Consider the following 16153-nt stretch of genomic DNA (forward strand, 5'->3'; position numbering starts at 1 on the left):
ACTCCAACCATTGCTGGTAAACCGAGATACTTGTCAGTTAAAGCCTCAGTTAATATATCGAGTGTACCACAGATGCTTTCTCTTACTGCAACTGCTGTATTGGGACTAAAGAATATACTGGATTTTCCCGTGGATACCATCTGGCCAGAGTTTTGGCAATACATATCAAGTACCTTTTTCAATGTGAGAGCACTTTCCTGATTGGCCTTCATTAAAATTAATGAATCATCTGCAAATAGCAAATGTGAAACTGAAGGTGCATTTTTACACACTTTCACTCCTTCCAGTCCCCCATTTTCTTCTTCTTGCAAGAGCATACTAGATAAGCCTTCAGAGCAAATTAGGAATAGATATGGGGATAATGGATCCCCTTGTCTTAAACCCCGGGTTGGTATCAGTTCCTCTGTTTCATCACCATTGACTCTGATTTTGTAACGTACTGAAGACATACATTCCATCATTAGCTCCACCCAGTGCTCATGAAACCCCATTCATTGCATCATTGATTCCAGGAATCCCCATTCAACCCTGTCATATGCCTTGTGCATATCCAATTTGACAGCACATAAACCAGCAAATTCGTGTGTTTTTTCTTTATGGCATGAAAGCATTCATATGCTACAAGAACATTATCAGTGATAAGTCTCCAAGGGACAAACGCACTCTGTGTTGGTGAAATGACTTCTGGAAGAATCTTTTTCAGCCTATTAGCCAACATCTTAGATATGATCTTATAAACAACATTACAAAGGCTTATAGGACCTAAAGTCCCTCCTGTTTGTTTGACATAAGCTACATAGGCTACATAAAAAAAAAGTCCTTATAAACAAACACCCTTTATTATCTTACCGTTAACGGTCCAATATACCAAACCGAGCAAAGATCCGTCCGTCACTACCGCGAGCGAGATGCACACCGTCAACCTCAAGTCGCGCCCCGCCTTGGCGGCGGCCGCCGCGTGCTTCGCGTTCCTCGTGGCGGCGGCGCTTCTCCATCGCAGGCGCCGCCGAGGTACATCGCCCACCTCGCCTCGTCGCGTCGAGGAGCGGCGCTCCCGCCGCGCGCGCCGTGCCTGCGAAGAGGAGGTGAAACCGCAGGGCCGGTTCAAGCGCGTGCTCGCAGATAACTCTTACTCCCCCTTCAAGCACCTCCGCCGTCAGGGTGCCGATCAGGTTGTTGACGCCCACCCCGGCGAGGCTAAGCCGCAACCGCAAGGTGCGCCGCTCATTTTGGCCTCGTCATTGCGCTCATTTGCACGGGATATTTATTTTTGATTTGAGGAGCTGGCGTGTAGGGTTGCGAGGTTGTGAAGCTCCACCGTACATTGCGATGGCTGACTGACGAGATTAAGACTCGGCTGTAGTAGTATATGTTGTGTGGGGCATTTCATCGAACACTTCGTCCGAAGGTCGTACCGAGTTTGACTATTGCTGCTGAATTTTGACCTGTCCTTCTGCCACACTTGCATTCAGGGTGTGCATTACCGTGCTGCTAGTCACGCGCAGTTGCAAACTACAGTTGTCGGGTTAGGTGGTCAATACGCTTCGTATTGGAGTGCAGCTGCCGCGTTGCCACCATGTGTAAAGTGCAGCATAATGCTGGTCCGCTGCATGCTTCCATTTGCCCATGACTAGTACAGAGGGAGTACTTAGCTAATGAAGGTAGTGACCTTCTGCTGTATCAGCACTAGAAACTGTATTTTGCCCTGTATATATAAGATCGTACACTTGTACTCCCTCCGTTCCTAAATATAAGATGTTTTTAGTTTTTCTCTATTTTTCTCAGATTCTTATGCATCTAGACGCGTTTTAGTGTGTATATTCACTCATTTAAACCCGTATCTAGTCCATATTGCAATATCTAAAGCATCTTATAATTAGAAACGGAGCGAGTACATCCATATAAGTCATATAAATATCTGAAACAATCGATTGCTCTCAATAAAGTAATAATCCTCACTAGACAATTTACTAAATCTTTTTGTGCTTATTTATCCCAGGAGCCTAAGCAGCTATTCACATCGATATAGTGCAACTGTGAAGTTTAAAAGCTGTTTGTACAATATTTTTAATAATCTTTAAATGTTCACTATAAGCAAATTAATTGTACCTTTGATCATAACCCGAAATTAATGCCCCTTTTGCCATCATTTCAGAATCATCACAAAAGATGCACCCATTTGAGGATGAAATTACTTCCTTACTGGACAACCCCACCAGATATTCGACTTTTTGTAACTTCACACCGAGCAGCCAATGCCCAGAAATGAGTGCATCATACAATTGGGTCACTACAGAAGCTCAATTGGAGCATCTGGCTGGATTGTTGGGGGAGGAAAAAGCTTTCGGTGTTGATACAGAGCAACATAGCTTTCGGTCATTCCTAGGATATACTGCACTCGTGCAGGTAACTGCCAACAGATGCATTATTGATGCTTTTCTGCTTATTAGTTTATTATAAGGTTGTATTTTTTCTTTGTAGATATCTACCCAGAAGGAAGACTATTTGATAGACACAATTGCGCTACATGATGTGATGGCTATTCTACGTCCAGTTTTTGCCAGTCCGTCCATCTGTAAGGTAGTCTATCTTTTAAATCTGATGTCATTAGGCAGCCATTTATTTTCGTTTCCAGCACTACAATTAGCTGCTTAAAAGTAGTACTTAAAATTTATGCATTTCAGTAATAAACTGGGCCTTGGAAGGTCTGGAATAGTACACGTCGGTGACTAGGCAACACGCTGCCTATGGCGTATGCTTTTAGCACTGTGCGTTTAGGACGGGTATTACAGGGATAGCCTGTACATCCTAACAAAAACAGGTTATTTCATCCTGCATCCCAGGCCAGTATATATAGAGTTACACGTAGGGGGATAAGCATGAAACACTGCTCACTCATGAGTCATGACTCATCTACAGGTGAGGAGTTTTTTGGAAAAATGCTTTTTGAGCCGGGAGCACATGATTCCTGTTAGAGTACTATATATATATATATAGTCATGTAACCTTTCATATTTACCCCATTGTATAAGGGGTTTTCTGCATATTCTACACCTGTACATGTATATATACTGGCCTATGGCCTCATGGAAATACAAGTTGCATATTTCCTAACATGGTATTAGAGCTAGGTCGATTTTTTGCACGTCGCAACTCATGCTATTGATCCTTCGTGGCGCCGCTGCTGCTTTTCTCCCCCATCGTAGCCGCCGGTCCCCACGTCCGCTCCTGCTGCCGGTCGATCCCACGACCGATCCTCTCCTGCCTCGTCGTCTGGATCGGGATCGAGCCTGGCTACTTCCATCGAGCCGCTCCTGCTGTACCGCTGGTGCTGTCTTCCATCGAGCCTGGGATTGTGCGATTTTGATGACTGATAGCTCCATCTTCTAGTTCTTCATGCTCAGAATGGCGTGGCTGAGCGCAAGCATCGTCACCTTCTTGAGACAGCTCGTGTGATGATGATCATCGCCTCTCTTCCGCCTCACTTTTGGGCTGAGGCTGTCTCCACTTCCACCTATCTCATCAACCTTCAGCCGTCCATTGCTTTGTAGGGTGGCGTTCCTTTCGAGCGTCTCTTTGATCGTTCTCCCGATTACTCGGCACTTCGTTTATTTGGTTGTGTTTGCTATGTTCTTCTTGCCCCTCGTGAACGCACCAAACTATCCACTCAATGAGTTGAGTGTGTCTTCTTAGGTTATAGCGATGAGCATAAGGGCCATCGTTGTTGGGATGGCCGTCGGATACGTATTGCTCGTGATGTGACTTTGGATGAGTCTCGTCCCTTCTACCCGCGTCCATCTTCCTCGACCTTTGAAGTGGAGGATATATCTTTTCTCACTTTTCCTGACACACCTATCACTCATGTTGAGCCCTTGCCGGTTCGTCCTACTTCCCCTGCTTCTCCGACCGTTGCAGATTCGACGCCATCATCTCCCATGGTTTCCTCACCTCACTTATCACAGGATTCTGCACCTTCATCCCCGGTGTCTTCTCCGTCACCATCGCCTATTCTGGAGATTCCTCCTCGTATTCTCCCGTCTTCTCCTCAGTATTATACTCGCCGTTCTAGTAATGTGGATGCGTCTATTGATGTGTCGTTCTCCTCGTCTCAGCCTACCTATGGCTTGCGTCCTCGTCCGCTTCCGCATGTTGATCGCCTTGGTTTTTCAATCGCTAGTGCTGCTATTCTTGAGCCGACTTCTTATCATCATGCTATTGTTCATCCTGAATGGCAGTTTGCGATGGCAGAGGAGATTGTTGCTCTTGAACGCACCGGTACAGGTGATCTTGTTTCTCTTCCTCCAGGTGTCTGTCCCATCACTTGTAAGTGGGTCTACAAGGTTAAGACTCGCTCCGATGGTTCTCTTGAGCGTTACAAAGCTTGTCTTGTGGCTCGTGGCTTTCAGCAGGAGCACGATCGTGATTACGACGAGACTTTTGCTCCTGTGGCCCATATATGACCACTATTCGTACACTTCTTGCCGTGGCCTCTGCACACCACTGGTCTGTATCTCAGCTTGGTGTTAAGAATGCCTTTCTTAATGGTGAGTTGCGTGAGGAGGTATACATGCAACTACCACCTGGGTATTCTGTTCCTGATGGCAATGGTATGTCGTCTTCGTGGCTCTCTCTATGCCCTTAAGCAAGCCCCCCGCGCCTGGTTTGAGCGTTTTGCCTCTATGGTGGCTGCCGTTGGTTTTTCAACGAGTGCCCATGATCCAGTGTTGTTTGTCCACCTTTCACCTCATAGACGGACTCTTCGTCTTCTCTATGTCGATGACATGATCATCACTGGAGACGACCCCGAATATATTGCCTTTGTAAAGGCCCGTCTTAGTGAGCAGTTTCCTATGTCTGATCTTGGACCTCTTCGCTACTTTCTTGGGATTGAAGTCTCTTCTACCTCGAATGCCTTTTTTTATATCCCTGGAAAAGTATATACAAGATCTTCTTGCTGGTGCTGCTCTTACTGATGAGCGCACCGTTGAGACTCCCATGGAGCTCAGTGTTCACCTCCATGATACTGATGGTGACCCCTTGCCTGATCCGACGCGTTGTCATCATCTTGTTGGGAGTCTTGTCTATCTAGCTGTCACTCGCCCGGATATCTCTTATCCGGTTCATATTCTGAGTGAGTTTGTCTCTGCTCCCACTTCGGTTCACTATAGTCACCTCCTTCGTGTTCTCCGATATCTTCGGGGCACGATCTCTCACCGTCTGTTCTTTCCTCGCTTCAGTTCTTAAATCTTCAGGCCTATTCGGATGCTATGTGGGCTAGTGATCCCTCAGATCGCCGTTCACTTTCTGCTTACTATGTTTTTCTTGGTGGTTATCTTATTGCTTGGAAGACGAAGAAACAGACTGCGGTTCCCCGTTCGAGTGCAGAGGTTGAGTTGCGAGCTATGGCTCTTTTGACGGCTGAGTTAACTTGGTCACGGTGGTTACTTCAGGATTTTGGTGTTTCTGTCACTACACCTACTCTACTATTATCTGACAGTACAGGTGCTATTAGCATTGCGCGCGATCCTGTGAAGCATGAGCTCACCAAGCATATTGGTGTTGATGCTTTCTATGTGCGCGCTGGTGTGCAGGATCAGGTTATTGCTCTTCAGTATGTGCCTTTCGAGTTACAGTTGGTGAATTTTCTGACGAAGGCCCATACTAGAGTGCAACATGGCTTCTATCTCTTCAAACTCAGTGTTATTCATCCACCATGAGTTTGAGAGGGGGAGGGGGTGGTTAGAGTACTATATATATACTCATGTAACCTTTCGTATCTACCCCACTGTATAAGGGGTTTCCTGCATATTCTACACCTGTACATGTATATATACTGGCCCATGGCCTCATGAAAATACAAGTTGCATATTTCCTAACAATTCCAAGCTCTCTTTGGCTTTACCACACAGAAAAACTGAAATAGAGCTTCTTAGATATGCTAGCATCTTATTTGTGTCAATAAGTGTAAGGGAAATGTTACATTTCAACCAGCGGATGATTCGTGCGTATCCGCCTCCTCCGTGGCCGTTTGATTTAACTTCAATCATATGTCACGTACCGTTACGTGAGACGGTGAACAAGTTTGCAACATTAGGAGTGTTGCAAACATAAGTTTGTGACACATAGTATGTTACAAACAATGAAGCCCCAACAAGTAGTTAGTGTGTTAATTTTTTCATTGAAAGTTTTTCTGCAACATCACCCTTGTTGCATAAATTGTTTTGCAACATCATCTATGTTGCAAAAAGATAACAGGCAAAAAAAGTTCTTGTAACGCAAGCTATGTTGCAAGTATTTTTTTCTCCAACCTGAACTTTGTTGCAAAAGTAACGCTTAAGAAAATAACATGTCACGCTAACAAAAATGCTTCACGTGGTTTTGCAACGAAGCCGATGTTGCAAAATGAAAATCGCAACAACTAGCTTGTTGCAATTCATGACGCACGCGATTGAAAAGATCCGATGGCTATTTTTGCGTCAATCGGATGGCCCGGGAGGCGGCCATTTTTTTTGTTTTATCCGCCGAGGGACGCATAGCGTTGCCCTAAGTGTAATGTCAGCAAGCTTACCATGGGCCTCACTTATCCGGCTCGGCCTAGCCCAGTTGGTAGGACTAGTTACTATAAATCAATAAGGGAGGACCAGGGGATGCTTGGCTTGGATCAGGACGGCGGCTTCGGTCGAGGCTTGGCTTCATCTTCTTCCTCCCCTTTCTGTAATCTCTCTCAATCTCTTCCTCCTGTAGCTCGGCCTTGTAACTGAAATCATGGTGATTGAGTGAATTAGTAGACAAAACCTCACAATTGGCATCAGAGCCGTTCAATTCTGCACCAAACATCCACCCAATTTTTTCCCAATCAATTCCATGGACTCACAACGGCGCGTGGAGCTCCTGGCGACTCTCTCGCCGGAGGGTCGAGCGACGTATGAGGTGCTCAGGACCCAGCTAGCCCGTGAACTAGATCGGTGCTTCGTTGAGTCCAAGGAGAGGCTAGAGAAGGGCGTGGAGGCTTTGTTCGGCGGCCTCCGCCGGAAATGCAGTCGAGTCCCCTGCCGCGACGACGCTGAGCGCGCCAAGGAAATCGTGACCGCCACTGCGCCTGCTCTGTCGACACAGGCTATGAGCCATGTCTTCTTCGACCTGGCGTTTCCGACTTCGTCAGCAACGCGCTCGACGAGGCCTTTGTGCGTCTCGAGCAGCGGCATCACGACCGACGGTTCCCATGAATCGGAGGTTGCCGCCTTCTCCTTCAACCCCGCTCCAGCGCCAGCGGCCACGGGCATCTCCGTGGCGAGCGCGACTTCCGCCGCCCCCGAATCATGCGGCGTCACTTCCCTCGCTGTGTCGTCCACCAACCACTCGACGAGCCCAGGAGGAGACACCGGTGCGGCACCATACACATCTCCTCTGGTGTCCACGTGTCCCATCGGCGTGCCTGCATCCACCATGCAGTTCGAGGAGGACCATGTGTTGGAGACGCCCATCACCTGTTCGACGTTGGGTCTCTATCCTGCCGCCAACGCCATCCAGGTCAACAAGGTACCGCTACCCGAGCTCGTTGTGACCCTAGAACAATCTGCGGCCTTCTCCTCTTCCACCTCCATGACAACAGTGTCCGCCTCAGATGATTTAGAACTTGCTCTAGCTACGCCCACCATGTGTTCGACCGAGTGCTCAGGAGAAGGAAACAATGCAACAAGAGCCACACCCACTCCTACAACAGCAACACTGGCAACCTCGACCGGTGTCGTTCCTGCTACGTGTGACGGTGTGAGGTGAGCACGGAGGTCAGTTCCATGGCTCTGCTGGAGGTACCCACTTCGGCTCCTACACCCACAGAGGTTACAACCATCGAAATGCTACATCCCTTGTTGGATATCACGCTTGGCAAGCTAGCTCCTGCCAAATGTTCAACTGAATGCTTTGAAGTCAGCACGCACACCATGATGCTCGGCGACGCCCATTCCTCTGCATTATCCCTTGTTTGTTACCAATGCTCAGCTGGATTCGACACACAAGTTGCTCAATGAAAAGTCTCAACAAGCTGATGACGACAATGTGGCCTTGCTGAAGCTGAACACTACACAATCAATCGTACCCATGTTCACTGGTTCTCAGCGTGCTCCCATGCGACCAATATTCAGCTGGGAGCTTGACGCCAACGTCATTGGCAACGTTGTCATTACCAAGCTGGTTGTCGTTCTATCGCGCAAGGTGATTACAGTTAAGGTTCCCAGTATAGTTGCGTATAGTTGACAGGAAATCTCATGGCATAGGAAAGGAACGGTGCCTGGCTTGGCCGCCGCCGGAGCTACAACTTCAGCACACCCCTTGTATTCAACATCAGCAACCATGTTCTCCTTGCCTAATTTCAACACAATTGCGAGCTATTCATGATCATGTTTACAAGGGGCTGATGGTTTGGAGAAAAACAAAGAACATAGCTATAGTGGTTGTCGAGGCTCTGGAACCGGGGGTACCCAGGCCCGCGTACCTGCGGCCCAGGGCCCGGTACGCGCTGTGAGCCTAGGGATGCTCCCCGTTACGGCCCAGGGCCCGGTACGCGCTGTGAGCCTAGGGATGCTCCCCGTTACGGCCCAGGGGTCCGGCCCTCGCGAGGTGCTGATCATTGAGTCCCCCCCCCCCGAGGCTGTTCCCCGCGGGGCTCGCATCTAGAAGACGCCTCCTGACGTTCCTCCCCCGAGGGGCGGACTTACCAAGGACGGCCTGCCAGGGTTGCACGGTCGAACCCCCCACATGGGTGACGCGAGCCACACTGTGTGGCGCCAGAGTCGGTGCCAGCAGACATGGACAGAGAGGTTTTCCCCTTTGGTGTTAAGGGAGCCGAGCCATCCGCAGGTTCCCAAAACAACCCCCAAAGGTTTCCCATCGGTGCTAGGGATCCAAAGCTGGGGTCTCGGCAGGACGGAGGTCACCCCCGAGCCCACCAACGCGTCACGGCGAAGGGCTTTTGCAGGCGAAGACCACCTTTGTCAGAGCGGGCCGCAGTCCTGTCCCCTTTCGAAATGGCCGTTGTGGCGACCCTTCCCGCCGAATGTGTTCCCGGGGGAAGAGGACCAAGGCCAGTATAAAAGAGAGGCCCGACCTCTGTAGTAGGGACGCCCGAATCCTAACGTTTTCACTAGGGCAAGAACCCGCCTTTGTACTCGTCTTCAACCTCAAGCAATCTATACAAGCTGGAGTAGGGTTGTACACAACCTGGGTAGACTGCTCGTGTGTTCTTGTTCGTTTTCCTTAGCTCGTGCCATCGGAGAGCCGCAGTGAAGCTGAGAGGTAGAACAGAGTAGGAGAGCGAACACACCCCAGGATTCGAACCTTTCTGGGTCTGCGGAGCCCCGATTCCGACATTTGGCGCGCCATAGGGGTGCGCAGCCGGTAGCCTTCCACCTTCTCGGCCTTCAGGTAGGTGCCCGCGCCGGCGACGTCTACAAATGAGACGCACGCGGAACGCTGACCTGGGTGATGAACCGCAAGCTGAAGAAGTGGCGGAAGAGTGCCACCGCGGGCCTCACGCCCACGCAGGCCTCGTAGTAAAAGGCGAAGATGGCCAGGAGGAGGACGGAGTTGGGCTGAAGGTGTAGGGATCGGGTCTAGTAATGGGAAAGGATGGCGTAGAAGAAATCGGAGAACGGCGGGACCAGCCCGGCGTAAATACTATGGAGGAAGAAGGGGTAGGCAGTCTTCACCAGGCAGCTCGACGCTGCTGAGCCCGGCCGGATGGCAGTCGCTCCCCCTCGTTCGTGTCACCGGCCACTAGCGGGAGTACTGGGCCCAGGTCCTCCGCCTTGGAGATGTGGGAGGGCATGAGAGCAGGCCCCGTAGCGGCAGGGCTCGCGGCAGAAGCCATGGCCTTCCCTTTCTTGCCGATGGGCGTCGTCTGTGGACCGGAGCCGCAAGAGGGGCAAGAAGGCAACTCGCTCGGAGAATGGATCTGGCGCGTTCTTGCGCGGAGAGAGAAGATGCGGAAAGGTGGGCACGGCGTGAAGGTGAGTGATGGCGGCTCCCCTCCCGCGTGCCCACTTTATGTCAGCCGGGGCGGATACCAAGGCGCTGCAAAAAGGCGGGGTGCCCCTTGCCCCATCGCGCACCACCCGTTTGACCTGGCCTACAGGCGGTGAGAGCCCGCACCATTTTGCCCCTATTGTCAGGTCATAAATGCACGGGCTCGGGGGCTACTGTCGGGGCTCTGGGTCCGGGGGTACTCAGGCCCGCTTGCTTGCGGCCCAAAGCCCCGTACGCGTTGTGGGCCTGGGGATGCTCCCCGTTAAGGCCCAGGGGTCCGACCCTCACGAGGTGCTGATCATTGAGAACCCCCCCCCCCCCCCCCCCCCCGAGGCCGTTCCCCGTGGGGCTCGCCGAGGGGTGGACTTACCAAGGACGGCCTGCCGGGGTTGCACGGTCCAACCCCCCACATGGGTGACGCGAGCCACACTGTGTGGCGCCAGAGTCGGTGCCAACAGGTACGGACAAAGAGGTTTTCCCTTTGGTGTTAAGCGAGCCGAGCCAGCCGCGGGTTCCCAAAGCAACCCTCCAAAGGTTTCCCGATCGGTGCTAGGGATCCAAAGCTGGGGGCTCGGCAGGACGGAGGTCACCCCCCGAGCCCACCAGCATGTCACGAAGAAGGGCTTTTGCAGGCGAAGACCACCTTTGTCAGAGCGGGCCGCAGTCCTGTCCCCTTTCGAAATGGCCGTTGTGGCGACCCTTCCCATGGAATGTGTTTTCGAGGGAAGAGGACCAAGGCCACTATAAAAAAGAGGCCCGACCTCTGTAGCAGGGATGCCCGAATCCCTACCATTTTCACTAGGACAAGAACCCGCCTTTGTACTCGTCTTCCACCTCAAGTAATCTATAAAAGTAGGAGTAGGGTTTTACACCACAAGGTGGCCCGAACCTGGGTAAACTGCTCGCATGTTCTTGTTCGCTTTCCTTAGCTCGTGCCATCAGAGAGCCGCAGTGAAGTTGAGAGATAGAACAGGAGAGCGAGCGCACCCCAGAGTTTGAACCTTTCTGGGTCTGCTGAGCACCGATTCCGACAGTGGTATAGTTTGTACGCAGGAAGCCTGATAGTTTTTGGTCACATAAACTGAATTGCAAGTGGACGCAGACCATAATGGCCATGTTTGCTACTTTTGTTGTACCCTGTTGTAGGGCAAATTATTCAGTGTGGTATTGAGCTGCTCGAGTGGAAATCTCCATGGTCCTCAACTCAGGGCATTCTCTGCAGGCCATTCAGAGCTTCTCTGCTGAAGAAATCAATGGGTATATCTAGCCAAGTCTATTTGGATGGTGTGAATTCTTTTGCAGTGGTATTGAACTGTAGTGGTGGAAGTGATTCATTATCTTCGACCATTGCCCTTGACTGGTATGCTCCAACAAGCAAGTATACAGCTAGGAATTGCAGTGTTGCAGCTGCTTATGTACAAGAAAAGGAGACTATGCTGCATGCTATAACACATTGTTTGCTATGGTGGACAAAGAACTTCTGCAGTGTCAGATTCCATGGTTACAACCTCTGCTGAAGAATGGGTTCCAGTTCTTCCCTATGGGAAAATCCTTATTACATGGATATATGTTTGCACACATTCAGTGGGAGATTGCATGGCTGATTGGTCCCTTAGAGCAACTCTAGCATACCCCGCATCCGTCCGGCCCGCAAAACGCCTTTGCGGGCCGGCCCGCACGGCCGCGGATGCAGACCTCGCATAAATATGCTTTTTTACGGGTCGGCTTTGCAGGGTCTGCTCTGGCGCAGCTCCTCTCGGCCCGGAAAACCTAAATTTGCACCACATCTTTGCTAGAATAATACATTTCTTTGCTTTTCCAACAACATTTGGATACATAAACATCACCACATCTTTGCTAGAATAGCAAGACCAAAGAAAACAAGAACCACAAGTATGCATTTTAGAAGATTTCCAACTTCCATAACTGTTCCAACTAGTTGAAGCAATATCTTCTCCATGCACTCATTGTTGATCTGCGGATTCTTCATCTTGCATTCTTCATTCTTCATCTTTGGTTCGAAACAAGTAGACGTTGCACATGCAGACGCATCATTGTTTTTTATTCTACTAAGGAGTGCATCGACATCTATTAACTTTTTTACTATCAATAAATCAATGTGTTCGCCTTCCCAAAACCAAAATGAGCATCCATATTCCTACACAAAAGAATAACCATGTTCGGAATGAGGATCCGCAATTGAACCAAAGAATGAGATATCGCAAGTGCACGTACCCCGTCGTTTTCGCATTTGGAGAACACCCATCCGGGGTGGTTCGGCGTGCCCGAAGTAAGCCGCAACACTGTCCGCGTGCAGTCGTCGCACTGTATGAGCGGCAACGGCGAGCCACAGAGCCGCTGCGCGAGCGCCGAGCCCGGTGGACGGTCGGACGAATCCATGCCCGCAAATCGTCGGCGGCGTCGGGAGGACGAACCCGTCCCTGCATGCGCTGATGTGCCCTTGCCGGGGCTGCGGGAGATGCTCCCTGACCACTCCATCGCTTGGCGCAGCCATCGGCGGCCGGCAAAAGCCAAATCCGGCGGCCGGAATCTTGGGCGAAGGGGGGAGAAGGGGAGGTGGTTGGTGGGGGGAAAGCGCGGGCTGAAATGTCCCCCCACCAACCGCTTCCCACTTATATGCAGGGCACCGCAGCGGCGAGGGGGGAATACGCGGGTTGGGGCCGAGATTTTGCCGTGCCCCGCAAAAATATTTGCGGGCCGGGGCGGGATGCGAGGTCTGATCGGGCAGGTTTTTCCGCCCCGACCCGCACTTTGGCGGTTATTTTGCGGGCCGGGGCGGGATGCGGGGTCTGCTAGAGTTGCTCTTACAAGACAATATTAGCTCCTGCTTCAAGACATACTCTAGTTCCTGTGGTTTTGAGTTGCCGCAATGGAGGATTGCTTGGTCATTCAATGATGCATTATTACATCATGAACTTCTATCTTGCATCTGTGGAGTTGTTTCATTCTCTATTTCGGAACAAGTTCAGTGGAAAATCGCTTGGTCACTCTGCTATTACTTTTCTGTCATCGACAAGATCTCAATCTGGTTCTTATGTGAGTGTTAAGCAGCAGTGATTTGGTGCCAAAAATTTCAAAATCATGTTGAGTTCTCTGACGAAAAATCTCTGAAAATCAGGGTTCGGTGCTCTTTTCTTGAGTTAGTGAACTGCACCCTTTCACAAGCTCATGCCTCTGTTTTCTATCATGGCCATTTTGTACAACCGGGGTTTGAATTCAGTTGCCTGATGGTTCGGGAGACTGCAACTGTGCACATAATCCTTTCTTGCTTTCCCTTGTCTGTGAAGATATATGGTTTCAGCATGGTTATCATTGTCCCAGCTCAGTATTCCTATGCTTGCTCTGTTTCTGACAATACATATCTGCAATCCATTGTCGAGTACTCTGATATTGAGATAGTCAGCTATCAATTTGTAAACGCCAGTGCTTCTCCTTGGATGATATGGAAGATTGTTTGGGTGCTCTGGTCAGTGAGTACCGACGAGGCCTACAACTCCCATTGTCCAGTATTTACAAGATTGACTCTTTGGTCTAAATTGGGTCAACCGAATGCATTGCTTCCAACTATGATTCATGATGAGCTAACCTCCCAAGCTTTGCAAATGAGTTGGGATCCGGGTGAGATGATTAGTAATTGGTTTCAGTTTGCGGTACAAATGCTTTGGGATCCTGGTGGTTTGATATGTAATCGGCTTGAGGGCAAGCCGAAATTTAAGAAGGGGGGCTTGTCAGCAACCCTACCACGGGCCTCCCTTATCCGGCTCGGCCCAGCCCAGTTGGTAGAAGGACTAGTTACTATAAATCAACAAGGGAGGACCAGGGGATGCTTGGCTTGGATCAGGACGGCGGTTTCGACCGAGGCTTGGCTTCATCTTCTTCCTCCCCTTTCTGTAATCCCTCTCTCTCTTCCTCCTGTAGCTCGACCTTGCAACTGAAATCATGGTGATTGAGTGAATTAGTAGACAGAACCTCACATATAAGCACAAAGGCACAATGATGTAATGTGCGCACATGTGATCCTGATTCTTGCATGCCCACTTTCTCATAATAACTCTCCCATGTCTTCCTTATTCTATTCTATGTACTTCCCCTCTTCAATATGTTTTGACTTCCTTGAAATATTGATGTATGCTTACCTCAACAGAATATTCACAATGCTTTTGTTTCTAAGAAGTCGCAATCATTTATGTTCTGCTTTCTTTTGCTTCAGATCTTCCATGGAGCTGACAATGATGTTCTTTGGCTTCAGAGAGATTTCCATATTTATGTCGTAAATATGTTTGATACTGCCAAAGTAAGTTCCTCTATATCTGGGAAGATTTATTATACTTCTGCAGAGACTTATGCAGTTTGTGAACAAGTATATCTGGTAGTTGTCCCGTATTTTTTTTTCCTTAAGCAGCCAGTTATGTGGGTGTGTCATTCACTACTTAGAGGCGGCATGAAACACACTTTCATTCAAGTGACTAGGTAGTTTTATACAATGAAATTTCTTACACAAATGGTATATTATTTTGACCATTTCAAACTTCTTGGGTACGCCCAGGTGGGATGGCTCCCATGTGCTCTGCCTAGCCTAGCCCCCACCAGCCTCGCCGTCGTCGAATCCCCGCCGGTAGCCCTCCTCCTCTCGTCCCATGGCGTCCCCCAGCGGCAGCTCCGACGACCTCGACCTCGGCTCCGCCAGCTCGCGCCGCTGGCTGGACTCCGACGGCGAGTCGTTTGCGCGGTCCTACTGCGACGTCGCCAGAACCACCTCAAGTCCAGCTTTGACATGTCAGGACTGAACCTGCATTCCCAGTGTTAGCGCCCCTTTCAGTTAACGGACGGCCAAGATCCTGCGCATCCAACGGCTCTCGCTACTCGCCGTTACTGTAGTTAATTCAGGTGCCGCTAACTGTAGTATTTCCAGCACTGTTTCCGTTGCCGATCTGAGTGAAATCCCCCTTGTTGCTTGCTACGATCCCAGCTAGGGCGTGACAATTCGTATCATGAGTGCAGTCTTTCCTCGGCGAAGAGATCGATCGGAGCTGCCGTAGTAATTTTCCCACCCTTTCCCTCCCTTTTCTCGGCAGCAATGGCGGCGTAGGTGGCGGGGTCGTGGTGGCGGTAGACTAATTCGACGGTAGCTCGTTGAGCGCGACTGGTTGGGGAGCATCTTGCTCTTCCAGTAAAATCCCAGGTCAAGCTACGGGTGGTGCTGTTTTCGGAGGCGAAATCGCAGGCGGCGGCAGGATTCAGTGCCAGATCGGGTTACCGGAGAAGTTCCGGCAGTAAAATTCCTCTCTGTAGCCACTGAATCACGATGGGGCGTTCTAAATCCAGACTTGAAGAGTCTGACGTAGCGGATCTGCTCGCAATGAAGTGAGAATTCCTGCAACACCGTGAAGAAACAGCAGATCTGAGGGGCGAAGTTGATGACCTGCGAAAGGATGTGCATAGCATAAATCTCAAGCAAGACACCATGGTTTCTGTTCTTGATGGAGTACAGAAAGCCGTCTCCACCCTCAGTTCGCAGCTATCTACCATGGCAGATGTGCTCAAATCCCTTCGACCCACGGAAGCCTCGAGCTCGGCACAACAGGGCAAACTATCACCTGATCAACCACAGAAGGAAGCAGCAGCAGTGGAGAGAACTATGTCTGAAGAAATGCGACGACGTCTCGTGCTGGAACAAGAAAAAACAAGGCTAGCTGCATCACAGATCCCAAACCACCTAGCACCAATCCAGGTACCTAGGCCTGCTATCCCACCAGGTTTCTGAGCAAACCAGACACTGGAGATACATTGGGGCAATGCGACACCCACTGTGGCATATAAATCTGCCCGTACCCCAGGATTCCATGGGTTTCAACCACCCGGTGTTCGTCAGAATTGGGATGACTTCGAGAAACAATATGAGCAAGAGATGCGTACTCAATTTCTCAAAAGCATCATTAAGGGTCCACGCATGGATTTCCCTCGCTTTGATGGCGATAACCCAGCGGGCTGGATCCGTCAATGTGAGAAATATTTTCAAATGGCTGGAGCACCTGCCGAATTCAAGGTCAACTTGGCACAACTATATGTGACAGGGAGAGCTGATGTATGGTTGCGCCGTTCAGGGATT

The 16153-nt window shown here is 50.1% G+C and overlaps 1 protein-coding gene across 2 annotated transcripts in view; it reads left to right on the forward strand.

The window, feature by feature from the left end:
* The first annotated feature begins 699 nt into the window (after positions 1-699).
* The window catches only part of LOC123425908 (protein RRP6-like 3), a 42014-nt gene continuing 26560 nt past the window's right edge, over positions 700-16153 (forward strand). Inside the window, exons 1-4 of one of the 2 annotated variants that reach the window (XM_045109673.1) lie at positions 700-1215; positions 2156-2406; positions 2482-2580; positions 14255-14338. In XM_045109673.1, the coding sequence (XP_044965608.1) occupies positions 909-1215; positions 2156-2406; positions 2482-2580; positions 14255-14338 (741 nt within the window). In that variant the 5' untranslated portion in view covers positions 700-908. Of the gene's footprint in view, positions 1216-1310; positions 1662-2155; positions 2407-2481; positions 2581-14254; positions 14339-16153 lie in introns of those variants that run through there. The other variant, XM_045109674.1, reaches the window with a different exon arrangement.

Source organism: Hordeum vulgare, chromosome 2H (genome assembly GCF_904849725.1).
Source record: "Hordeum vulgare subsp. vulgare chromosome 2H, MorexV3_pseudomolecules_assembly, whole genome shotgun sequence".
NCBI lineage: Eukaryota > Viridiplantae > Streptophyta > Magnoliopsida > Poales > Poaceae > Hordeum > Hordeum vulgare.